The sequence below is a fragment of the Ixodes scapularis genome, unplaced genomic scaffold, assembly GCF_016920785.2.
Source record: "Ixodes scapularis isolate PalLabHiFi unplaced genomic scaffold, ASM1692078v2 PGA_scaffold12__126_contigs__length_90152505, whole genome shotgun sequence".
NCBI lineage: Eukaryota > Metazoa > Arthropoda > Arachnida > Ixodida > Ixodidae > Ixodes > Ixodes scapularis.
In genome coordinates, this window is record NW_024609838.1 from 17,500,261 (window position 1) to 17,527,299 (window position 27,039).

The following is a 27,039-nucleotide window of genomic DNA, read 5'->3' on the forward strand; positions in this document are numbered from 1 at the left end:
TCGGCGTGCCAAGGACGCTTTGAACACGCCGCCAGCCCTTCCTTTCGACGCGTTGTGCCTTTTTCCTGCGACACCGCACTTTCGTAAAATTTTCCACGTGTTCACAACGGCAAGTCTCAACAATACACAGAGTCTTCAAAAAACTTCTTCGGCGAATGACGACGAACGAGTAGAAAACGTGTCTACAGCACGCTGGAAAACCGCAGCAAAGGCTAGCAAAAACGGCAAATCGTATCCCAAGCGAGTGAAGTCCGGTGGCTTCACTTGCGGGAGCGGCAAGCGCGATCCAGCAATTGTCATTGAGATCAGTGGGTGCAACCAGCGGTGCCCTTAATTCATCCTTTAGCCATTACCATCCAATCCGAATCCAAATGGCCAGCCTGTCGCGCATGCGCAGACGTGTCGAACCTCAATACAAGGTTCGTCGAAATCTTCACAAAAGGTTCGCAAAAGTCGAACCTGGTTGGACGCGAACCTCGGCCGGTTCGCGATATATAGTGCTCTAGTTCGCGACACCCCTATCCACCACGTTTTGCGCGCTCCTGCCGTTCGCGCGATCCATTAGAATCCGTAGTCAAAAGTCAATAGCCAACCAAGGCCAGCGGAGTTTTCCTTTCGCATCACGGGATCGACTGGATCACGACACAGTAAACAACGCTCTCTCCTGTCCCGGTCCAGTCCTCGGTCATATCAAGTCTATCAAGTGGTTCCACCCTTGGTTCGCAGCCTAATGTAAGTCAATGCTCCACAAGTCCCAGAATTGATGGTGACTTTTCTTGGCGGGTCAGTGCCGTAGCTTCTGTAGCGCTGCAGAGATGAAAGGGGGCCTTCCCCGCAATACGACCCGCGAAACACCTTGTGGAGCGAATTTTGTGCTTCGATTCCGACGTGCAGTACAGTCCAGTTCAGAAAAAATCGTTTTCTGGTTATAGAGGTTCAAAACCGCTATCCGTTTTGATTTCGCGAATGGGCCACCCGAGAATCGATCGCGAGCGACTGAAAATGCGCAAGTGACATTTGAGCAATCTCTCGTTTGAAAGATCGCGATAAGAGTAAGCTGAACCTGTTTCTTGCCACACTGGTATTGTTGCACTCTCGAGGTGAGGTTTCCGTGGCTAGAAAGTATCGCACGTACGAGGATTGGTCTGCTTCCGTGCGGTGACGATGACGTCGTGGTAGTCTGCATCATTCTAAAGGGGTTTTCCCTACGCTGCAGGGCCTTCCTTTTCAGTTTCCTCCCATGCCGGTTGCCGGTCGCATTTACTTTTGTTTCTTAAAGAGGTAGCCACTCACTCTCATGGATGTTTTAATAAACGGGCCTATGAAACTATTTTGAGTCTGTCTCTCAGATCGTTTAAGATCACAAATTGAGCAAAGTCAGACAATGTTTTTGATATCCTGGTGTTTGAGAGAAAACAGAACTGTGTTTTTCTAGCCACATAAATGGCCTATGTTTCGTCGAACGCTCGCGCTCTGTCGGACTGTAGCACTAGTGGTTGAAATGCAAGTCTTCACTTGATAATAATGTCATTTAAAAAGAACAAAAAAAGTCAAGTTTGTTTTTGGTTGGCATTTATGCTGTTATACCATGCAATTACCATTGGCGAGTTAGTAGGGTTGCACTCGCTCGTACAAGCCTAATTGTTTTACTTCATGTTTATCTGCAAGACCATGCACCTGCTGTTAAAGTCTCCCGACTCCAGAAGGACTGCCAATCGTTTTTACATAGGTTTGGACACAGGACAAGTTTTCAATCTCTTAGTGGATAGGCACCTTCGTTTTGTTTCTCGAATGACCAGTGCTGCTCCCATGCTTACACACTCTTACTTTGCCGTCTGCCATCTGCCATTCACATTTTCTTGTTTCAGGACGCTCTGAACTAACGAGCCTGCGACAATGACCGAAAAAGACGGTTTCGGCTGCAGCGTACTAGATGAGGTGTGGAGCGATCTTACCCTTGACTTCACCGAGGAAGTCAGGGACAAGTGGAGACGTTGGATTTGCCAGAAGTACACGGACGGCGCCAGGCATCACCACAACCTGGATCACCTCAGCCACATGATGGGGCTGTTCCGAACCTATCAAGACTACCTGAGCAATCCGAAAGGCGTCGCTTTTGCTCTTTTCTTTCAGTTGTAAGTGGACAGAAGAGTTTTATACGTTTCTGAAATATGTGGGCAGGTAGTGCTCAGCGTTCTTTGTACGCCACCTCAAGCATCACAAAGTGGGCTGCCCGATCGGAGATGAAATTGTATCATTATGTTGTATGGTATACTTGTGTTCATTTCGCTGGTTTTTATATTTTGTGATTTTGTTGTGGGAGGATACGCTCAAATTCGTGTTCTTTAGTTGGAAAGGTTATTGGGGATTTCAGGCGGGGACTTTTCTTTGGACATCCAGCTATTTGTTGAAACTAAACCAAAACAATGTTGGACCATAGCGCATCTTAAGGCAACATGTGCTTCATTTTGGTGTTCACAATTGGACAAAATCGCAGAAAATTTTCATTAAAATATGCTGCACTGGTTTGTACCGGCGAAATCACTGACAGGTGGCCGACTAAGCGATTTTGCAAGGTGCTTGAGCTGGCTCTTGGGATTTTGTATGGCACCATCAAAGCTCGTCGCAGTGATGAAAAGAGAACTATAGTAAATCAGTTAGCCACTCTATAGACCATTCCAGGAATATTCAGTGCCCCCACTCTATTTTCGACACACTGTGGCTCTATGATGTATAGTGCATGGAGGAATACCCATGGATAGAAGAGGGTGTGAATGTTGATAGGATTTTAGATTGAGAAGAAGACAGTGCAGTAATGAAACAGTGTGCATATTGGCTTTGTTTGTCCATTCTGTTCATTTCGGTTTCTGAACTCGCAATAGTAGCAGAGAAGAGATCGCATGGCTTCCAGGATCTATTGAGGATACAAGTTAGCCCGAGCATACATTGGTACGGCCATGCAATTCCCCACGCAGCACGGTACATTGTCGGACCGCTCAGAGGCCGTTCGTTGTTGTTGATTTTTTTTGGCAAGATGTTATTGCTGGTGACTAATCGTCGATTGTGTTTTTGAATGGTGATTTTCAGTCTGGAATACGACCCCAGGTCTCAGGACAACGAAGAGCGCTGCATCGAAGCCTTCAGGCAGTTTGCAGACGAAGCGAGGATCCCAATGGTCAGACTGCAATCATATTTTCTTTTCCCAATGATGCCTCGCAGCTTATTTACCACCGTTGTTCGTAGTCATTCCTCGTTTGCTCGAAATGCCATGCCCACTATTTACATGTCATTAGATCGAGCTGTGGGCAAAGTAAGGTTTTACCCTTTCCAAGCAACACTCGTGGTAGTGTTCAATGAATCTGGTGAAATCCGGATGCCAACACATGCTTTGTCTAGAAACACTGCCATGGTGACTGCTAAATACACTCTACACAAGGTCAGAAGCATAGAGAAACTTTTAGATAAACAAACTTGTGTTGAAGCCGCAAGTCGCTAATTTTGTGCCTATGCGTTACATACTTCAATATTTCCTGTAAGCTCTCTCAAGTGTCTTGAACTTTAAGCAAAAGTTCAGGCTCAACTTGTAACTTGTTGTAGTGGCCTGCTTTTGACCACGTAGGTAAGTCTGCAACTTCCCAGACATTTGTTTTTGTCGCTCATAAACTGAGGTTCTCGGATCAAAGTGTCTACAGTAAGCACATCTACCTTTAACAGTGCCAAGGGGCTAACCCTGCTGCATCTTGCTACATTTTGACAAAATATGGGTAATCTGTGCCAAGCCTGCGCCAAAAAAACAATTTCGGCCGCTTTTCAAAATTTAAAGTATTCTGAGTACCGTAATTGAGCATGCATGTGTTATGTGGCACAAGCAGCCGCCCGGCACAAAGTACCGTGCATCAATTGTCCACCCGGTCTTGCATGGTTTTCCCACCGTCTAGCGTTTCGCGCTGTCGTCGTCTCTTGGATCTCGTCTCGCGTCTTTTTTCTGTAAAATATTTTGAACAATAGACGCGGGTTTGTGCGGACAATCCAACGCTAGCGTGCCGGGTACAAGCCATGCTGTCATGCTGCGAAACGAAACCATGTTTTTGCGCGGCTGAAGCAACGGCCGTGGGAAAACTATTTGGTCCCTGCCTTCCAGTCCCCGTCGTCGCGCGACATTGAGTGTTGCCGTCCCCACAGCGCTGCAGATATGTGCTTTCTAAAATGAAACTAAGTATTGCCGCATGTTCATCAGCATTCTTGTTCTTGTTTAAATCGTGCATTACTACAAGAACCCATCTTCAATTCAAAGACTGCTGTGTTGAAGGATTGATTATCTAGATTCCTCTCGGTGGGCCTTCTTTCGAGACGGACCCCGGTACTTGAAAAATCTGCAGCGAAAGAAAGTTGGTGAGGAGAAGTGAGCTAAAGCAAGGAAGGCAATGTCTGCACGCTGAACCCGTACAGCGTGCTTGAATGTCTCGAGTTCAGCCATTGCACAAAGCGCTCCAAGAACTTTTTGACCCTGGCTCGCGATGTCTTGCATCAATGCGCTCAGGTTCTTTTTTTTGTGTGTGTTTAGCTTGTTCGCTGGCCTGGCAAGCACACGTCGCTGGACTGTTTTTTGTCGTATGCTCGACAGCTACATTTTGCATGCAATTGTGGGAGTCGGTTGGCGACGGAGCGCAGTGGCATGGTTTCGACCGAACAGTCGTTGTCTCCGCTCGCGCGACGAAGCAGGCGCAGCTGGAAGCCTGCCGAAGTTGCCCTCACGTGCATGCAAACATGATTGCACGAACAGAGGCACCAGCTGGGACGCTTGCAATTCATTATTTTACGTTCGCTTACTGTTTACGAAAATCTGGCACTTTGTGAACAAGTAAAACTGTGGCAAGCGGTTTTTCGGAATTGCTCGGCAATGCTTACAGCACTGTACACTTGCGGGGTGTCTCAGCTGTAAGAACACAAGCAGCGAGTTCCGTCACAACACATTACATCAGGACACAACGCAACACAGAGTGCCCTTCGTTTGTAGAGCACTTATGGGGGGATCGGTGGCCGAATGGGCTAACACACACCAGCTCGTAGCACATGGAGCGAAAGCTCGCGCTGCAGAACCCAGGATTCTGGGCTCAATCCCCACTCCTGCCTGTTTCGATCTGGATGAGCATCGTACCGGCGTGCGGTCGTTTATCACTTCTGTGTGATGCACGTTAAAGACTCTAGGTTAGCGGTTGTACCGCACTGGCTAAATTTCTCATCTACAGTGAGTGACTCGTAGCAACTTTGAAATGGCTGACCAAGTACACGCTGTCTAAATATCCACACAACCCCTATGGTACAGCACTTAAAGCAATTTTTTTTTTCTATGAATATCCGCTCCAAAAACCACTTTTTTGTGCACCAAAACACTGTCTTGGCTGCCCCAAAAGCCACTTTTACTGCCCCAAAACACTGTTTTAGTGGCTTTGAATTGTGCGCCACAATGGCTTAGGCCAATCACATCACTGCTTTAAAAACCTCGCATAACTCTCAAACTTTTATTAATCTTGTAGCATTACGGTGCTTATCTAATTTTATTATTACTATTGGTCAGCGATACCGGTCATACTGCTATATTGGAAAGCAAGGAAATTTGTCGCAATCAAATGCTGATGTTAAGTGGCCCCTTCTGCTCCTTTTGGTAGGACTCTGAGCTGTTCCTGACAGTGACCGAGCTTATCCAGCTGACCAAACTTCACAGCACCGAGGAACACAAGCAGGAGGGCATCTACGGCAGCGAGGACAGGCACTTCTTCCTCGACTTCGACATGTGCGTGCTCGGAGGCAGTCCAAGCGGTGAGAACAATGTCTCACGTTTCTATGCACTTGAGTGTCGAGACAAAGCGAAACAAAGTGCTATCATATGCCGCATATCTCAAGCAATGGCTTACGTCTGAAAAGCAGAGAGATATAGAGCCATAGACATTTTTATCTCGGCGGTTAGGTCCTTGTATTTCATGACTTTATAGAAATCTTTAGCAAATATTTTGTTAGTGACCTGTGGAAGTGCCACTAAAATAGTCCTAGATCTTCAGTAAAACACGAGCGACGTCTATGTGCTCGTTTTACAATTGCCTTTTAAAAAACATTTTTTTGAATGGTGGAAACTGGTATTGCAGTTTGCACATCAGCACGGAACGTGTGGAATACGTGCATAGGATACGGTGCGCGGAACGAATGGTCGAGGGGCTGGAGACAGTTAATGCAAGAGCCTCGCCGGAACTGGAGGAACGGCCGCTGGAACAGCCTCATCAGCTCTGCATGTGAAATACGCTTCACTGAACTTTCTGATTGCACATTCTTTGTTTGAACGGTTTGCACGACACCATGCTACTGCGCTGGAGGTTGCCGGTCTACGTTTCTCTTCATTGACGTGCGTAGTCCGGGCGAGCTTGGGTTTCGGCGCTCGTTACGGCCATTCTTCATGCAAAAGCAACCAACAACTGCGCTGCTGGACAGAAGTTTGTACGTTAGACGTGTCACAGTGGGGTGTGCACAGTGGCATCTGCAATGCGCACAGGATCTTTAACTGTGATGGCACACAAATCGCTTTTAACGGGTCTAAACCCGAATGCTTTCCGAAATTCAAGCTTGCAGCGCACGTCGCGAAAATGTGCGATTGGTACCTAAGGATATTTCGTTGGACGATGACGTGCTTTGGGAATGTAGCAGTCATGACGGTGGTAACAGCAGCACTAGTGAGGACGAATAGTAATTCAGTGATCAATAAATGTTCGCCATGGAATGCGGTTTTTTCTTTCATTTTGCCAACAGGTATTGTCGACGTAGAATCGCATAGACTTACAATTGTGTAAGTGTGGTAACAGGCATTTTGAGGCACATCTTCGTTGATAAAAATGTTCATGCATAAAGCTTACTCGTTACAACCACTGGAGGCTGAAAACACTTTGATTTAGGGATATTAGAAATCGTGCACGCGAGCTCGTAAACTTGTAACCCCTGGAAAAGTATATTTTTATGATGATTTCACTCTCCGTAAGAAGCACATTCTCATGGTGAATGCAAAGACATTGCACTCCTTGAATTTTGAAATAATTAAAAATGAATCGGAGTCTGGATGTGTTAGTTAAAGGACAACTCCGGTCGAAAACGAAAAAAATAAATGAGTGGTATCGGTTTAGTGTCACGAAATATGATCACAGCTGAAATATTACGTCAAAGTGAAGCCGTGTTCTCCACTAAAACAGATTTTAAAGGTGCGAGCAACTGCTCTTTAGTGGGCGGCAAGCGGATTGGCTTTTAGTCAAGCAACACTGGTGCAACACCCTAGCGACGTCATGTCGCGGTGGAGCTGCGGTTGATTGGTATGTACCGCAGCATCCTTCTGACATCATGTCGCGGCCGTACGGCTGATGATCAGTGTTTCCACCCTCTAGCAGATAGTTTCGGTTTTGCTGTAGATGCCCGAAACCAAGCTTTGAGCCATGATATTTATAAAACTGCTCACAATATCTAAAAAAAAATATTGTACCCTGAAATTCAGGGACACTGGTTTAGCTGAAAACAGTCGTAATCCCAAATTAAAAAAAACATTGACCGGGGTCGCCCTTGCAGTGGCACTGGTTGCCTCCTTGCTCTTCGCTTCGAGGTCCTTTCGGATTTGACACACATGAAGCAGTACCTCATGCAGTGCCTACGCAATATTGCCCCTCGTATCGCTGTCTAGAGTTTGCTATACATAGTTTTCAGCTTATCCTCTTTAACCTTGTGGCTACTAGTCACGAGTGTGTCACGTGTGCCATCAATTACGGGCCATAAATCCTGACTACAAGTCTGGCTCAAGTTTCGGTTTCGGAGCTTGTTTTGTGCGATATCCGGTGGTTGGCGGCGCTATTGCTGTTGCTCCACTCCTTGAGGTTATTTTGTTATTACTGAGAGAGGGCTGGGTATTGTCACAGGGAAGAGAGATTGATGTTTGCAATCACGGGGAAAGCTGACATGGCTACCCCCAGGCTACTCCAGTTTAAAAAGTGCACCTTACTTTTTTAACACAGAATGCGTTATACGGCTGGCACCTAACCACATCCGGTTAGGTGCCAGCAGCAGAAGTTGACAGGCTGACTGCCAGCTGAACACTGGCATAGCATCGCCTCCTCACCAATAGACGATTTGCAATTTTCCCAAGCGCCCCGGCCCGCGTGCGAGGAATTGTGGGAGAAATTGTCCCTCGCCTCATACATTGAGATCTCAAACGGATGGCCATACTTTTGGAAAAGAAGGGCGCGATCAAGCGAGTTCTTTGACGTAACTGTCCTCCGGGAGAATTTGAGAATGAGGAGGAGCGGCCTCCCTTCTTTCCTCCTCGCTTCGGTTCACCAGTTTGACGGGACGTAGCAAGGAAGAGAGAGAATGGGAATCGTGACGTGCCTTGTCTTGGCCTCGTCGGCCAGGTTCAATCGCGCACTTCTTTTCCAAAAAATATGGCGATCTGTTAGATATATCGCCGTATGAGTGATATTTTTTGGTTTTGCAGCTTCCCACTTACCCGCCCGGCCCTGTTTAGTGAGCTCGAAATTTCGGTTCAGTATCCCTTCAAGGAGGGCTCGCGCCGCTGCGCGCAGTTTGTCAGGCACCGCAGCGTTGGAAATGACGAACGGTGTGATGGCTTCGCAGGCATTCGGAAAAATGATTCGCGGCAACATATCTCTGCACTTGAAAAAGGGCGTTGGCAACTGAAGCAGCTGAGCAGATAGATTACGAAGGCATGCCATAGACGCATTCAAGCCGCGACATTGAGCTGTTGGCGTTTGCGAAGGGATCGCGCCGCAGTGCGCAGTTGGTTGCATATGCCTCAGCTTCGCAAACATTCGAACAAATGTTTTGTGGCGACAAAGTGGCGTGCTGTATCTTGGTCAAGTGAGCGGAACTCGAAGGCATACGCTGCAGTGCGAGTCAACGGAGCGAGCGCGGGCGGCCAAATCACTGCACACTCGGCTCTTGCGTCGCGATTGTTGATTCGGAGCTCTGCCTACCCCTATGACATGTGCGCGGGTGTTCATAAACGGCTCCTCTCGACTGCACGCTGGTCAAATGAACCAAAAATGAACAGCTAACAGTGTGATGGGAATCTGTAGTAACAGTAGTACTCACCCGGGGACCTCGCGCGAAGCGGCGTGTTGTCCGTCAGCACTTTCGTCGAAAAAGGCAAAATAAAGACACAAATACTATATGTATACAAGAAATACCGCGCGCCAAAGAGAATATAAACACTTAGAAGCAATAAAAAATACACTGGAATAGATAAAAATAAGTAATAGAATCGCAAAACCGAAGATTAAGAGGAAACAAGCGACATGGCAATGCGAACTCAAGGCAGAGCGGCCAGGCGAGGTACAGTCTCTTCCACAATTCCTCGTGTGCTGGCCGGGGCGCTTGGGGGATTTCGCAAAAGGTCTATTAGACACCAGTCCCGCCGAACCTCTTCCTGACTGCCTTCACATTACTCCCGGCAGGGGTAAAACGTCACAGGTTCATACATACAGCAGCACTCTGCTCCGTGAAACGAGCGCTTTCTGGGCTTCCCCAAAGAAAGACGACAAGAAAGAGCAAGAGAGAAAAAAAAAAAAAAACGAGAACATACGCCACATTAAGCTTGTTCAGTTTGCATGTTGCGCCGAGCGACTAAACTATTGTGGAAGTTTGTAATTTAATGGTGGACGCCTCCTCAAGGTCCTGGGCAAGTTGATTGCGAGTGAACATACGTTGTGTTGTCATGGAGAAGTGAAGGAAGTCAAAGAAGTGAGGAGACGAGCACTTGCACACGAGCAGCGCAGGCGTCACCTCCTTGCAGCGTGTCGTGCAAACACGACTCGTAAACCGCTCAATCGTGATCGAGCAGTTGGGAACACACTGCGGCACTGCTGCATTCCCATTGCTTTTACTTTCCGCACGCTCAGTATACTGCATCTCACAGTCCAACAGGCTCTGAGAGTTACCACATTGGATTTTGTGTTGCCGCTGCCTCTTTAACGCTTGTACAGCAAAGGGCCAATATTTTTCCCCCTTGTTTTGTTTCAGAATATAAAGACTATGCTCAGAAAATAAGGCTCGAATACAGCTTTGTTCCCGACCACCTCTACAACCGCCTTCGCTCAAAGGTGCGTCTCTCCGACACGTGTGGCGTCCATACCAGACTCCTTGCTGCACTGGTAAACAACGGGTGTTGTATGAGCCTACAGCAAATCTGTGGGTCCTGTTCACAAACATTACACAAAGTGTGCGAGTGAATACTGTATCTCGAAGAGCTTCAGTGTGCCAACAGAAGTTTCTTGTTGTTTTGCTGGGAATGGAAAGAGCACTTCGTAGACCACCTAAAGACACACCTTTGCTTCCTTTTCCAGATACTCACATCTTTCCTGCAGATCCCAAACATCTTTGCAACTGAACCATTTCGCAGGAAGTTCGAAGAACGGGCCAAGAGCAACATAAAGGCGGAAATCGAGATGTTGACCTCGTGAACCCTCTTTTCTTCCCGCTGTATACGTTTGAGATGTGTGAAGTGCTCGGAATTGACGGATGTCACTATACCGTGTACACCGCTGAAATGCGTGCTTCAGCATATTTATGTGTGCCATATACTGTGGGTGCGATACATTACAAAGTTTGTTTTAGGCTGGTGCAGCTTATCCACAATTGTTTTTCCAAGCTGATTGAGGTTATAGCTTGATGGCACCTGTCGATGTATAACAAGCCCTATGTAGCTGACGGCTTAACCAACGCAGGGCTCGCGAGTCCCAAGCATTTTATTATCGTCCCTCAGCCAGTCAGATCGAGGCATGAGCTGATAAAAGCACCACAGAACGAATCGGGAGGCAAGAAGTGGGAGCATGATATGTTACACTCGGCATTTCTCTAGCTGTCGGCGAACCTGGGAAAGCAACACCGGGTTTGGCTGCCGCCGCCAAGCGGGCTTGTTGAAATCAATTAAATGCGTATCATGCTGAACAAAATACTTGCCTTCATGCAGGGCCAGCAGAATCCAGGCAGTTGATAGTGAGATGCATGTTTTTGCTATATTTATATACAAGATGTACTCATGTGTGGCAGTTGAACTGATATTGAGTATTATTGCCACTTTTCTGGTGCAGCAGCACCATTTTAAGAGTTATGCCATGACACTGGTTGTCTTTTAATTTCAGGTTTTTGCATTCCAGTGCACGCTTATAAGCATGAACTTTGTGGCAGAAAAGACAAGACATGTTTGTTGCATGATGATACTGGCGTGCTATGGAATTTCCTAGTCCCGCTGTTGAGCAAGATTCACCAATCGCGAGTGACTTGTGAAGCAGTGTTGCTTGGTGAGCAGATGTGCTCACTGAGATGTTAAGTCTCGGTGAAACCTTCGCACAGACCTATTTCACGAGGGCGCAGCCATCTTCAAATATTGTCACTTCCAGTATGGGCAAAAACATTGTTCTGCTGTCGCCTCGCCAATAGAATACATTTAGGATATGTGCGTAATTGTCGCCCATTCTCGTTTTGTCTCCCCTTTATTTTTTTTATTATTTGGAGGTTAAATTGTTTTATTATTTTTATGTCGCCCATACCGGATATGCTTACAAGGTGGTTGGAGACAAGAGTGAGCGAAAAAGGTCTATGGATAGGCAAAAGAAATGTATATTTAGACAACATTGTCCCTGTACTTGATGCTTCGAATATAAATAAGATTTATTTTTGGCGGGTTGTATTTGGCATTGATTGTCCTTGCCCACGATGGAAGAAGAGGGAGGTGTCTGAACCATAGAGTTATTACAATAAATGCTAGAGGCTCAGCTGGCGCTAGTGACTATGGGACTTCTGGTTGTAAATTAAAGCAGACAGCAACCAGTCTAGTTTTTCAATTTGCCTGTATTCCTATGGGAAAACGTATACAATATTTTTCTCTTCGCTAGGGAATAACAGAAATCAGCGTAGTTTCTTTACTCGTAACGACTATTATGTAGTTTTATTCACATTATGAAAGTGTAATTTATATTTAGTTGATGTTTATTTTTTTTATTACTGAGCGATGTTAAAGTTAGCGAAAATTGAGAGGCCCAGGTCTATGTTGTACAGCATATATGTCGATACAAGCTATCAATTCAAGCAAAAAGAACATAAAGAACCCACTCAGTTGCTGGTTTATTTTGATTATTCATGCACAGTTTGTTACTAATCCAGTACGTGTTCTTTGTTCCATAACTCCATGCTTCGGTCTTGTCACCTGTTTTGATATGGCATATATTAGCATCCTTATGGTGTTGTCAAGTTGATTCACCATGTGCCTCATAGCATTGACTATATGCGTAAATATGTGCCCTATAATAGCAGTCTGCAACGTCAACACGTATTGTACATGGATTGCAGTGACGTCACATGAATCACCGTTTTTCTCTATGGTGCTCCTGTGCCCGTACCTTCTGCAGCCTACATTTCGCACCATAGAGTTTGTTCTACTCTACGAGGCTTGCCGAGAAGAACAAATTCGATGGTATGAAATATATGCTGCATAAGGTACAGGCACAGGGGCATGGTACAAAGTAATGGCGGCTGGTACGGTGCCATATGACGTCACATGCAAGGATCTATGCATGTGTTTTGGGCTATATTAGCGCAGTGTTCGACGCCATGAATTCTTAAGCAAAACACTCTGACATATATTTTTGTACATCCGGTCGTAGAACTTTTTACACTTTTTATTCTGTCACGACACTAAACAATATTTGCTCTTATAATCGAGCACGAAGAGAAAACGCATTTGTGTTTTTCCATAGGAATGCATTACCGGAAGTCAAATTTAGACTGGTTTTCTGCTTCAAAATGCAACAGCACACTAGAGCCACCTGAGCCTGTAGCGTTTATTGTAATGACTATGGTCTGAACAACACCGCCTTGCCATGGAAGAGGTGTGTCGAAGGCTTTTGCGCTTTTTGCGCCAGGGCGATCGCTCCCAAGGGAACGTCGCAGGCAAATTTTGAAAAAAAAAAATCTGTTGTCGATATGACGTGGTTAAAGAAAAAAGTAAAAACAAAATGGAGAAAAACGCCAAAAAATGAAAGCCTCAGTACACTTACATCCTCCTCTTGAGGAGGAGGATGGAAGTGTACTGAGGGATAGGCGACTCCTTGAGGTCACGTGACCTCGGGGGGGGGGGGGGGGGGGTCGTGTGACGTCAGGGGGGTCACGTGACCTCAGGGGGGGTCACGTGACCTCGCGGTTACGCCGACGGCGACTCCGCTCAAGCCGGAAACGGGCCCCTAAGAGCTGCGCTCTAAAATTCGTGTGTCCACTACCTGGACCGTAGTTCCAGACGGTCTGACCTGGCTTGCCTCCCAAGTGACTTGTTTGTCCGCCTTGGGGTGAGCCAGAGTTGCGCGTCTGCTTTCACGTGCCGCCGCGCCACTAGTCGCCGAGCTCCGATCACGTGAGGACACGGTGGAAGAAACATATTTAGGTGGCTATGGCCGCTTTTCTTGCGGGGAGCGAGCGACCAGATCGTGTTCGGAGCTAACCTCGAGTCAGGAGTAAGTTCCGCGCCGCCGCGGTGGGCGCTGAGGTATGAGGTCCCTCCACGGCGGCCACGGTGTCGGCAACGTAGCGTGCTCGCCTTTTCCCGCGGTGTGGTGGTGGTGGTGGTGGTGGTGTGCGGCCAGTGGCTGGCCTCGTGTTTTGCTTTGGTGCTGTGTCGATCACACGTGCCACCATCGTGCACGAAGGTGAGCCTTAACCCGAAGAAGAAGGAAGAGAACACAGATTTACGGTCTCTGGCGACTTGGTAGCGGCGGTGAGGTACAACAAGAAGCGGTGAGCGAGGGAATGCGGGACCACCGCTGGGAGAAACAGCCGGAGCGGTTGGTTTGAGAATAGAGTTCCTGTATAGGCTCCCTACGGGAGCCTATACAGGTAGCTATACAGGAACTCTATTTGAGAAGGACCTGGGGCGCCATCTATCCCGTGCGAGTGAAGCGCTCGGTGCGCCGAACATATTGTAGTCACCGCGTCGGACAGTGTCATCACCTAGATGTTCCTTCCACCGTGCGTGAGGAGCAGACTCAAACTCTGTGCAGGAAAGTAGACGTTGCTCACGCCCCGGCGTACCCCTTACAAAAAACTGTTTTTCTGTTGAGGGACTGAACTGTGATGTTTTCTGTTGAAAGGTTGTTGAAGAAAGTCATCAGAGGATATAAAATGTCAATAGCTTTTCATCTGACTTTCTCTAGTTTTTCTGCTGACTTTCTTTTGAATATTGGCCCACTTTGTAATAAGAAAGCCAACATACTTTCTGTCGCCTCCAGGATGCTTTTTCTGCAGGTTTTCAATTAAAAAACTACAGCCATTTAAAAAGAAAAAAAAATTCTTTATAGCTTAGCTATTCATTCAACAAAGTTTTGGATGCTTACTTTGGCTTTCCACTTTCCTCCAAATTGACGGCAGCAAAGTCACGTAAAATAAAAAAAAAATTGCGAGAATTTTTTTTTTTTTTGGTAGATGGTGTTCCTGTGGTATATGAAGGCGCTACTACATACCATCCCACAGCTACATATTAGAAACAAACAAAAGTCACGAAGCACTAAAACTTGAATCACAGTCCCGTTGAGTGCTCCAGAGCCTTATATAGCCTACATATTTAAGGTAATCATTCGGCCGGTGACCACCTAAGCACATATCAAGGTTCCAAGTATTCGATCTTCTCGCGAGTCTGTCAAAGGGAAAACGGTGTTTCGAAGTTCGTGGACAATATCTCTTACTAAAAAGCATTGGTACCAATAATAATTCGGCGCAGTCACTAAAACAACATCCACAAGAACGGCTGCTAGAAGAAATATCGCTTCTCTGCATAGCACCATCCTGGACGAAGCGAGTTAAGGCAGTTTCTCCACTTTCAAATAACTATTTCGCTTTTCTTTACTAGTTGACTATTTATGTTGGTCATCAAAGTCACTACAGTCGCGAATTTAGAACGGCAGGGCGTGTCTTCCGAACGCCTGGCATCCAGCACGATCCCCATGCCTTCCGTCGTGCTTTGACTGCACGCGAGCGCTCGAGGTGCACGAACGCCGAAGCGTTGTCAAGGGTAGTAGGCTCGCGCTGGAGGCTGGACAACTGAAGCTGCTCCCCGTTCACACCTTTTGAGACTTTTGAGAAACTTAGCTACTAGTTGATGCATACAATGTTCAATAAAAAGTCTAGCTTTACCCGTCACAACACCGAGATAAACTGATGCGCGGGCCGCAATGAAAGTTTTTGAGGTGGGCGGGCTGTGTGTTGTCCTGGCTCGCTGGGGCTCGGAGGTCTCTGGCTTTGGACTCCTCAGCAGCACGGCAGCACTTTTCCCGCCTTTCGAGATGACGCTTCGCCGCTTGCACCAGCTCTACTCCGCCGCACGTCGTTGAAGCGGCGGCTGTGGTGGTCCTCTGTTCTGCCGCTGTGGCCCGATATCAGTGTGTTGCGCCGTGAGATGGCGCAACACACTGATATCTCTTATTTGCTGGATCGCGCATTCCCGAAGGGGCTTGAGCCGCAAGTGCGGCTCAAGCCCCTTCATGTTTTAAAAAAATTGCGCAAGGTGCGCTGATGCAAGAGACACGTACAACGTGCAGCCCCTGCGAAGATCATGGCGGCACAGCGCAGCACTGAGCTAGATTTCAAATGGCACACTTTCCTCCGCCTTAGTTCCTCCCAGAAGGGGCGTGCGGCACGTCACGAGCATTTCCAGATCGATGAATGGCGCCACTTTTCACAGGTTAGAGGGGCTTAATGGACCGAATTCGGCCCTTTGGAGCGTTGCAGAAGCGGTGCGGCAGCACGCTGAGGACACGCTTTCTATACTCGTTCGTCGTCATTCGCAGAGTGTTGGGTAATGTACATCTAAAAAGCACTTACAGTAAAATACGAAGTAAATGAGAGGTTATTTACGTCAACCAAAGTAGTAAGTACACCGGGCGCAATGAACTTGGAGTAAAGTATTATAAATACAATGTACTTCAAAGTAAAGTGCAAGTACTTATGAACAATCTTTACTTGTGCCCTTTCATTCTCCTATGCATTTTTTTAACTGGTATTCATTGTCCAGGACGTAATTGGGGGCGTATCTTTCCTTTAATAACTGATAAAAAACTTAACAAAAAGGACACATTGGCTGCCGGCTACTCCTTTGAACTGGATTGATTAGTGTTCATTTACTTGACAAGTTCACAGTTGAACTGAGCACTGCAAAGAACACCCTGCTATACACTCCAAAGTATAAAAGTACTTTATTTACATTAGGGTGCAATGATTTGTTATGCTATTTACCAGGGTTGTAAAAGTTACTTCAAAAATGTACCTAAGATACAGTTACAGTTACTCATGCGAAAATGTACCTAGGTGCGTATCTAGCTACTCGCTTAAAAATGTACCTAGGTACAGGTACAGTTACTTCAAAGATACTTTTTTTATTTTCACGTCAAGTATTGTTCTCAAATTTGTCACATTATTATTGGAAGTAAATCCTTTGTATGCTGGGATGCACACAAAAACAAGTTTGATAAACGTGCTTCATTGATGTCAATGTTTTAAGGAAGGAAGATAATATTTTAACGCGAGCGCGTTTAGGAGCTCGTGCGTGTCACAGAAAATCCGTCGGATGTCGGTGGCGTCGGTGGCGTGACGGGAAATTCCTGAATGGTTGATAGGGTTGTGACGTCACAGCCACTTGACTTCGCGCGGCAATTTCAAACAACCCACAACGCTCATGTGAAACGTGACGTTACGCGTGGAATGAAGGTGGTTAGAGACACACGAATTAATTTTATCTATTTCTTTTTATTTATTTATTTATTTCATTTACCTCAAAGCGCCCTTTCGGGCATTGTATGAGGGGGGAGTACAAGGTTTTCGACAAAAATATTGAAACGATACATATCGTACATATTTGCTTAATAAACAAGAAACAATGCAATACACCCACTCGAAAGGAATACACTCTTACAGAAACAGGAAACAACGTGCCAACCAGGCTACAAAAAGAGAGAGAAAAGACCATCTTTGCACATGAAAAACAAGAAAGACACCATCCCGCGATTCATTCCATGGAAAAGTGAAACAAACGTTCACATGATGATTTGAATTCATTTTTATCTATGATATCTACAACGTGGTGGGGCAAAGAGTTCCATTCTGCAATGGCAAGCTGTAATGGCGAGTTGCGAAACTGGTTAGTGCGACAATTTGATAAACGAATTTTGTGAGGGTGATCATGTCTGGGAAAGATGCGATGAGGGGGAGGCAATAAGAGTTCCTTAAGGCTAACATTATAGTAATAAATATTGTAAATGAAGGTAAGACGAGAGACTTTGCGCCTGACTTTTAATAAAGGTAAATTAGCCCTTTTGTTTCAGTGCCGAAACGCTCGTGTAAGGTGAATAGTCACTAAATATGAAGCGCGCGGCTTTGTTTTGAATTCTTTCAATTTGGTCAACCAGGTAGTCCTGGTGGGGAGACCATATGATGCTGGCGTATTCGAGCTGCGATCTGACAAAGGACTTAAAAGCTAGCAAACGAGTTTCGGGAGGAGCTAAAAACAACTTCCGCGCCTGATGAATCCTAAAGAACGATTTGCTTTCCCAACTAAGTAGTTAATATGGTCATGCCAATTAAGACTATCGGAAATAAAAACACCCACATACTTATATTTATTTACCTTTTCCAGAGGGACACCGTTGATAGAGTTGCTGCAATTAATTTATGTTTTCTTTGTTGTCACGGTCATATATTTGGTTTTATCTATGTTAATTCGCATTTGCCACTTGTCGCACCACGAAGCAATAGAGCTCCGATCGGTTTGAAGTGTCGAGGTGTCTTCTATATGTACTATCTTTTTATACAATACACAATCGTCTTCGATTGGAACATGCGGCGAATGGTCGCCGCATGTTCCAAATGATCCCACTTCATAAACTAATTCATTTGCCTTAAAGAAAAATTTGAAGAATTTACGCAGGAACGCACCCGCGACCCTTCGGTTGCGAGCCAGACATGCTACCGACTAGGCAACGGAGGGCTTGGGAATGGCACTGCGATCCTGCCGTCATTGGAGTGCCTCGATGTCTGTCTGTGTCAGGGTAAAGGCATTATGGCATCGAGTGTTGTCTGCGCGCGCCGACCAAACACATAAATATACCTTGCGGAGTAAATTGGCACCAAAGCACTGGCAAAAGCTCCTCGATCGCACCGGGAGTGTTGTATCATAAGAACTAGGTCGTTGTGTGACTTTAAGAGCATGAGAAGCGATTGAGAAGGCCATGCGAACGGGGCCCGATAACTCTATCGCGTTCAACTCTTAAAGCCAAAGGTTAATCGTCCTCCCAGTTTTTTTTCTTCACAAACATTTTCAGTTTTGTAAAGTGCAAAATTTCAGTTCGATTTATTGCATGGAAAAACTACGTGATGTTAAATTGCTTTACGACTGTAATTATAATTTATTTTCAGTTACATGTTACATTGTATTTCTATGATTTTGACGAAGTGAATAGAAAAGTACCTGTAAAAAGTAACTTCACTTAGTTACAAGTTACTGGAAAATGTACCTAAGATACAGATGCAGATACTGAGAAATGCAAGTACCTAGGTTTGTACCTCAGGTACAACAAACGTACCTAGATACCGATTTACAGTTACTTGTACCTAGGTACTTTACAACCCTGCTATTTACATACAATAATTCATAGACTCAAATTCGAGTATGTTGTGTACTGTACAATATACACCAAAAGATGTCGCAACGCACATCAAACTACGGAAACACTTTTTCCATTAAAATCCAATTTTAGCACGATACTATACAACCAAGGTTTCAGAGTTTGAAGAATGTATATAATGTCAATTTATATAAAATTTATCACTATGTCAATTTATCATGGAATAATAAAGTTTCTACTTTTGTGCCGTGTATGTGTTGTTCTTTATGAAGATACATTTCAATAACTGTCTGCTATGTTAGTTTCCAGGATAAATTCACGTAAGGCAAACAGCCCTGTTTTTTTTAGAACTGGGGTAGGTAAAGGTCCTATAGACAATTGCAAGCATGGAGCCCCGACTGGTGCCCCATGCGTGCAAGCACGTGCAGTGTACGCGTGGCCGTAGCTTTGACAAGCTTGAAATACGCCTCCGGGCCGCGGCATTTCAGGTGCTCGATACACCATGTCCGCGACTCAAGATGAGCTGGATGATGTGCCCTGTCCAACGGGTCCCGCCCTTGGGGTAGGTCACCTGAGGCCCTAATCTGGACACTTGGCGCAAAAGTCGACGAGATATTCCGCGGCTCTGTTTGGCCGCGGCGCCAAGGTCAAGTGCGGCGTTGGCCAATTACCCCCGCCAGATTTCTCGCCGAGTTTCTCGGCAAGTGTCCCGATTAGGGCCCCTGGTCTGTAGCTGAGAGCCTTACACCTGATTCCATCCACGACTTCATAGAGGGGAACACGGCGTTGACGGTCCATAGTGGTCGATGGCTCCTATGATAGTAGGCACCTGTGGATAGACATGATTCCTGTTGAGTCGCACCTGGTTTGTGCATACCTGCTTTGTTTCTTAATTGTGCACAGTATAGTCAGTCCGACGGTCATCTGGGTGTGGTCACACAAGCGGGAACAATTTTTATGTTAACATTCACCAGTCTTGGGTAAGTTACTTTTCAAAAATTAATTAGTTGCACTTACAGACGGTTTGTCAAAAATGTATATAAGTTAGTTACTTAAAAATAAAAGTAATGCGTTACAGTTACAGTTGCCTCGTCATGGTCGGCCCATGGGCGTACCGACCGGGGGGGGGGGGAGTGCAAGGGGGGTACTTGCCCCCCAGTTCTCAGAGGGGGGGCAAGGCATGTGTTTTGCCCCCCCCCCCCCTCCCCGAAATAGCCGCTACTGGGCAGGGCAAACACTGGCCGGTGGCGCCCAAGGGATATTAAGGGCACCGGCCCGTGGGGGGGGGGGGGGGGTCTGGTTTGTTCCCGCCCCCCCCCCCCCCCCCCCCCCCCCCATTCAGAAACAAGTTGGCACTCCACTGGTCATTAACTTCGTTACTTTCAAGATACTTTCGCCTATTTTTCTAAATTTAACTATCAAGACATAAATGACAACACGCAATGACTACGATTTATATTTATTGCCTTCCTCTTTCTCTTAAACGCTCTAGTACTCCCCTTTCACGGCTGACAGGAGAGCGATGCGGATGAACAGACGGGTCCGTTACATATAATAGGGAGGGGAGCAGAGGGCTCCTCCCCTCCCCAACCATTTGGAACTGAATAAAGTGAGGAAGGACCGTTAGCATCCAGCAAGCTAAAGAAACGGTATCCAGATGCTAAAGAAAGGAGTGAACGAAAACAACATAAGGTCGTCTCGGAAGGCGTTCCGCTTTTCTTTTCAATTTCTTCTGTGCAGCGCAGAACAAAAGACTCGACCTTGTATCACGGGCTCGCGGCCCCTGGAAAGGGAAAGTCAACCAGTAGAAGCATCGTCTCTGGCCCCAGTCAAACAATGTCTACCGGTAGCGACTCGCTTTCGCAAAGAAAGCTATCGCCGCGACTGCTGCGGCACCGACGACAGAGGCTCGGTCTCGCAAGAGCGGCGTAGTGCAGCGCACACAGATACTGATTGGTCGCAGACTTTGAGTTCCTTATCGCCGGACAATGAAACGAGCGTGTTCTGCATTACGCTGCGTTCGCTTCGCTCAATGTCGAAGTATAACGGAGCCTTTATGTTTCTGAGCGTTGCGTGTCTCCGCGAAATGGCTCTGTCGCTTGGCTGAAGAGGCGGCGATGTTCGATGAGTCCGGAACAGTGGCGGATCCAAGGGGGGGGGGGGGGGGGGGGTGACGGGGACGCCTCCCCCCCCCCCCCCCCCCCCCCCAAACAAAGTCGACCTTCCTCCCTCCCCCCTTCTCGGAGGGCAATTTGACATAGGTGGACCCCCCTTGCACAAGAAAGCAAGTGAGAATAGTATCCTTAAAAATTCCCCCCCCCCCCCCCCCTAAAGCGGAGTTCTGGATCCGCCCCTGTTCCGGAAGGGTTGAAGACGGGGCGAGAGAGGCCACGCGCGAAAAGGTTGAAATAAAACAAATCCTATATGCATTTTTCCGCGCGATGAAAAAGGAAACACAGAAGTAGAAGAACATCTGCCCTCTCCGCCGGCGCTTTTGCTCTGACGAAAAAAAAGTGTTTAGTTCTTGTTTTATTTTGTCGCGTCTAATATGGGACCCAACCCCCGCACATGGCCGAACCCGCTGTAGTGTTCTCAAAATAGGACCATTTTTTCGCAAGAAGTATCGGTGTCTTTGCAGATACTGTTTTAGTCACTTAAAAAAAAAGTATTTAAGTTATCGTTACGTTTACTGCCTAAGATTGTCATACACAAACATCCAATAAAATATTCTAAAACAAAAAGGCGCGAACGATAAAGACTTCCGCTCTACTTACAATTTCCCTCTGGTCCTTGACGAGTTGGTAACAGTTAGCTATATAGTGACACCTCTTATAATGCGTGCTGCTGCTGATGATGATTTGTCCTTTCTACAGCGTGTCCCTAAACAAATGAGCGTTTTTGTCACCGCAAAAATAAACTACGCATCGCCGAACGCCCATTCTTCGCCCAATTGTAGCACTATAGCGTTTTAGTTTTAGAACTAACCGTTATTTCAAAAGTTAAAGTAATTTTCTAAAACAAATCAGTGGGAAAATGGGGCTCGTCTTCGGGAAATGGCGCAATTCAACTCCATGTAGTATTTGAGAGCTCCGTCGGTTGCCATTTTCACATTGAAAACTTAAAAAAAAATATCATTTATAACTTTTGAATAACATAACGGTTAGTTTTGAAACTTTGGCATCTGGTTGGAACCAGGCGGAAAATGAACATTCGTTGAGGCGTAATGAAATTGTTTTCGGTAAAGCACAAACACACACACACACGCACGTACACACACGAACACACGCACGCACGTGCGTACACACAAAAACGCACGCACGCACGCGCGCGCGCACTCACACGCGCACACACACATCCCCAGTAATTCGTGTCATGGTATGCATACGCTAGGTCAAACTCTTTATTTCTCTCCATTTGAAGAGGGTAGACCGAGAAAAAAAAAAGAAAGACGTTTACAATTCCCTGTAATGCCAAATTAGAGCGCAGCTCTTGAGGAAAGGTAGCAGAGGAGCAGGGGCATACCCTCCCCTCCATACCCTCCTCTCCTACTATCCTGCCATTTAGCGGTAAATTTTAGGTAAATTTCCCCGATTTTGAAGAGGAGGAGGGGAGGGTCCGGAGAGAAGGGTATGCCCCTCCTTCTCTCCTCCTCCTTATCTCTTGAGGTATTCGATTTTGCGATATACAGCATCAAACAATCTGAGAAAAATCTCAGAATGTTTAGCACGGTATATCGCAAAATCGAAATATATATATATATATATATATATATATATATATATATATATATATATATATATTATATATATATATATATATATATCAGTGTGTCGAACCGAAAAAAATACGGGTTCGGTTACGGTTCAGGTTCAGGTAAATTTATTTTGTTCCGGTTCAGTTCCAGTTCGATTAATTTGATCCGCGAACCGGTTCGGGGCGCTGAACCGGTTCGCGAACCGGTTCGGAAATTATAAATGACAAATTGCAACATCAAAACAAATTACAAATAAAACATCTGAAATCAGCACATACGAGACGGGATACATCGCAGTGTAAGGCTCAGGGATTTCTACCAGGAATGGTTTCTTTATGTGCACTCAAAGGTTACCTCACCGACGTTTACGCATTCGGACTTCATCTAATTGGGTCCGACGCAGTAGCTGTAAAATCCGCGACCTCCTTACAAACCCACTTACAAGTAGAACTCGCTAACTATCCCGCCACCTCGGCGTGTAAGCAATTGAAGGAACAGTGGGGAGAAAATACAGCTTTCTTTATTTGAACTAGCCTTCGGGAACTCAAATTAGACCCTTAAAGAAGTTTTCATTAAACAAGATACGGAATATGAAAAACACTTCACCGAACGCAACGCCAGAAGGACGTAATAGGATAAATATTAAAATAGAAGAGTTCGCTGTCTCACAAATATGTTAGCTTCTAAGTGCCTATACGAAACCGGATGCATTATTATCAAACTCCACAGCCTTTTCTTTTCTCATTCCGATGGAAGCAAGCTTCAAGAACTCGCGCGTTCTAGAAACGTGTTATGAAATGAGCACACAGCAGCATTTAGGATTTACGAGATTGTAGCAAAATAAAATCTCGTGACGCGATTTTTTATTTTTATTTTTGCACAGCCTTCCAATTATCTTTCTTCCGTGCAAGCCGCGACCAGCGCAATACTGGTTCCTATGTCAAGATTCATGGATGCAGCGTTTGTCAAGATTCATGGATGCAGCGTTTATATTCCTAAGACTGAGTGGAGAAGAAAAATATGTAAGCGAGGTGTGTGTCAGTTGACGGCACTTAAGAAACAAATGGCATTGATAGCACATTCATTGTCAACAGCGCGTGGCCGAACCGTTTTGACATGAGCCGGTAACCGTTATTTTTTTTCCGGTTCAGTTCCGGTTCGGGTTCATCGCGATAACAATATAACGGTTCGGGTTCGGGTTCAGTTCCAGAAAAAATACCGGTTCGGTTCCGGTTTTCGGTTCGGTTCGGTTCCAGTTCGACACCCTGATATATATATATATATATATATATATATATATATATGGGTGGTTTCATCTCAAATCGTGCAGGCAAAAAGGGTCGAATTTTTAATTTCGATTAAAAAAATATATGTTATGGCGCCGTTTCTAAAACCGCAGTCGACACAAACCGCAAGTTCGTCGAATTTTTTGTTCTCGACTTATGAATTTTTAAAGAGGCCGCGGCGAAAAGCAGTGTTTTTCACACCCGTCGTGGGTCGGATGTTTCGCTTGATCTCCCGCCATGGATTTTCAATCCACATTATATTATATTTTTTGAAGCACTTTGTGGACACATTTAAAAGGCTCCAATACCATGAAATAATTTTAGGCCTTTTGCTTTTTTTCTGTAAAAATGTCAAAAACGCCTCCTCGGTCAATTGTTGACGAAATTTGACAATTAATTACTGGCGATCTACTTGGGTTACACCGATATTTTTTATGTCCACGGAGAGCCCAGAACACGCTCTTTATATTTATTATAAAATGCCCTGGCTGTATAAAATATCCTTTCCGGTACGTTTACGTTAATAGTATGCAAAAACCAAAAAGTACCATTTTTGAAATTGATTTTCTCAAAAAACCCATTTCTTACTTTTTTCATTTTTTGTTCAAATGTAGATATGATAGTTGTCTACACGAAAATCAAGCCTAGAAAGTGTATATTTTGTTTGCATGTTTTATATTTAGGCCTCAATATCGGGAAAAGACGTCTTTGTTTTGCAAGACCAAAGTCAGACATAGCGACCCATGCGTCTCTATGAATTGTGAAAAAGTTTTCTTGAATTTTCTTCTGCATTTTGTAATCAATTATAAACGGATTTTGTGGTATTGAATATTTATGTATGTTTTGATAAGAGCGGGAACCATGAGATACATATCTAACCAAATCAACAGGCCTAGTAGACTTTCAATAACCAAAAGGCACAGACGTTGTTTCGATTTATAAACCTTTTAAAGTAAACTAGCACGACCAGCTATTAGCTGTCATATTACTAAAACAAAGAAGGTCACCACATCGTCGATATATTATATACAATCCTTTACGAAACCAAACACTGGGGCTTGTTCACCGCACATCGCACAGGTCACCAGGGAATGTCCTTTCACTTCCGTAATACACAAAAGTGGTGACACAGAAACGGTCCGAAACACACAGAGAGTGTGTCATGGAGAGGGGTAGGAAATAAAAATAAATAAATAGGAATTAAATTGCCCAACTCCGACCTTAACGAAAATTGCGTTAAAAAAATAAATAAAGTATTTAGGTTTGAGTGGTGGCAAGGCGATAGGTCCACGCCTGGTGGAGAGTCAGACAAAGAAGTCGACGGCACGTAAAGGGGAAAAAAAATTAATTGAATAAAGACTGGAAAACTCAGCCGCACATGGCAAGAACAAAAACCAACTCCCCCGGGCATTCCCTAAACGGGACGCAACCAAATGCGTGCGAACACGCTCTCTACATCACCGCCAGGCCGCTACGCCATGACGAAATAAACCCAACAACTGAACAGTGCTAACAAACAGCTAGTAAAAAAAAATTGAAAAAAAAAAAAAAAAAACGTTCAGAAAAAACCGCACCCGAGAAACAAAGTTCAGCGGGGCGAAGAAACACACACGAGTCGGTCCCACGACATTGAAGTCTGGCATGATGACGGCGTCCAGATGATGCTCGAATCTGTTCCTCCCTCTATTACGCACATCCACGACGGCGGTGCGGAACAGTGGCTGTACGAAAGAAAGTGAAGAATAGATTCGAGCAATCGATGCGCGAGAAGGTAACCGAGACTATGCTTCAAGCTTCATATCGGGAGAGGAGCTTTCGAGGTAGTTTCTGCAGTTACTCAAACTTTTTCTTTCCCTTTCCTTTTTTCAAAAGAACACGTCAGCCGGCGCTAACGTTTCATATCGGGAGAAGCCCACTCTTCACAAACGGTTATAGTTGACAAGGAGGCTGACTTCGACCCAACTAGTCTCCGTGCAGAATACAAACACAAGTATATTTACCAACACGCTCGTTTTAATGTCAGTTTCCGGGCTTTGCTGTTTCCAAAAGAGATAACCCTTTATAGGGACAGAACGAGCGGCTTGGTGGGGATAATTAAACATAAACACTCCCTTCCCGTTTTCTTCCTCAAGTTTAATAGATAACCCTTCGGTGCTATCGGATCTCCCCGGAGAGAGAGAGAGAGAGAGCACGGCCGTTTCAATGTAAGGATAGGGCACTCGAAGCTAGGGCAAACATGCGGTATCGTTTCACGCATGCACGGATGGCTGGTTTCAAATTTCCCCACATCCCTAACGAAACCGGCCCATCTTCGTGTGTGCGTCTGCACGAATTCTGTCACGCGCCGCCGGTTTTAGCCCGCACGCGGCGTTGTTTTGGCTGGCAGAACAGTTGTTGACCGTCGACATTGTAAGGTCGTGGTGTCCTCATCCTTTCAGGCAACGATTCCTTTGCTTTCCCTTGTGCAATACTCTGACAGACTCCTCCTGGGTGGCTGTCACTGTTCGCCGCGTCAACGACACAATCGTACCATTTCACTTTTGGTGACACAGGGTGCGCTGCTCGCTTTACTGTCACGGGCCGTCCCATCTAACACAACGAGCGCGAAAGGTCGTGGTCATCTGCTGGCTCCGAAAGGGCGGGACGCTCATGCAGGCCAATGAGGGCCCCGAATCAATAAGACGTCTGCCGACTCCTACACGTTAAAAATTTACGACACCTGCTGGTGAGTTAAGAAGTGTTGCTTTCTCTTTTTGAAACTCCTCCGATGTAGCTTGCCGCCTACAATAAAATTTAAATAATCAATAAATATATCAGGGTGGAAATACTGTATTTCATTTTTATGTGGGAACGTTGAAAAAAAGAAAAAAACTATTTCCAAGCTTGTGAAGACGCGCAATTCGCAAGTCCACTTCGAGCCGTAAAACACGTTTTTGTACGATATTGATGCTTAAATGTAGAACATACAAACAAAATATACACTTTCTAGGCTTGATGTTTGTGTAGACAACTATCATATCTACATTTGAACAAAAAATAAAAAAAAATAAAAAATGGGTTTTTTGAGAAAATCAATTTCAAAAATGGTACTTTTTGGTTTTTGCATAATATTAACGTAAACGTACCGCGAAGGATATTTTATACAACCAGGGCATTTTATAATAAATATAAAGACCGTGTTTTGGGCTCTCCCTGGACATAAAAAATATCGGTGTAACCCAAGTAGATCGCGAGTAATTAATTGTCAAAGTTCGTCAACAATTGACCGAGGAGGCGTTTTTGACATTTTTACATAAAA

The 27,039-nt window shown here is 45.4% G+C and overlaps 1 protein-coding gene across 1 annotated transcript; it reads left to right on the forward strand.

Moving 5' to 3' along the window:
• Nucleotides 1-363: 363 nt before the first annotated feature.
• Nucleotides 364-11,731, forward strand: LOC8038917. The gene is made up of 6 exons (XM_002412980.5): nucleotides 364-732; nucleotides 1,869-2,135; nucleotides 3,088-3,175; nucleotides 5,670-5,820; nucleotides 10,063-10,142; nucleotides 10,386-11,731. Exons 2-6 carry the CDS (start codon nucleotides 1,897-1,899, stop codon nucleotides 10,500-10,502), a joined length of 675 nt encoding a protein of 224 aa, XP_002413025.1. The 5' UTR covers nucleotides 364-732; nucleotides 1,869-1,896; the 3' UTR covers nucleotides 10,503-11,731.
• Nucleotides 11,732-27,039: the final 15,308 nt, after the last annotated feature.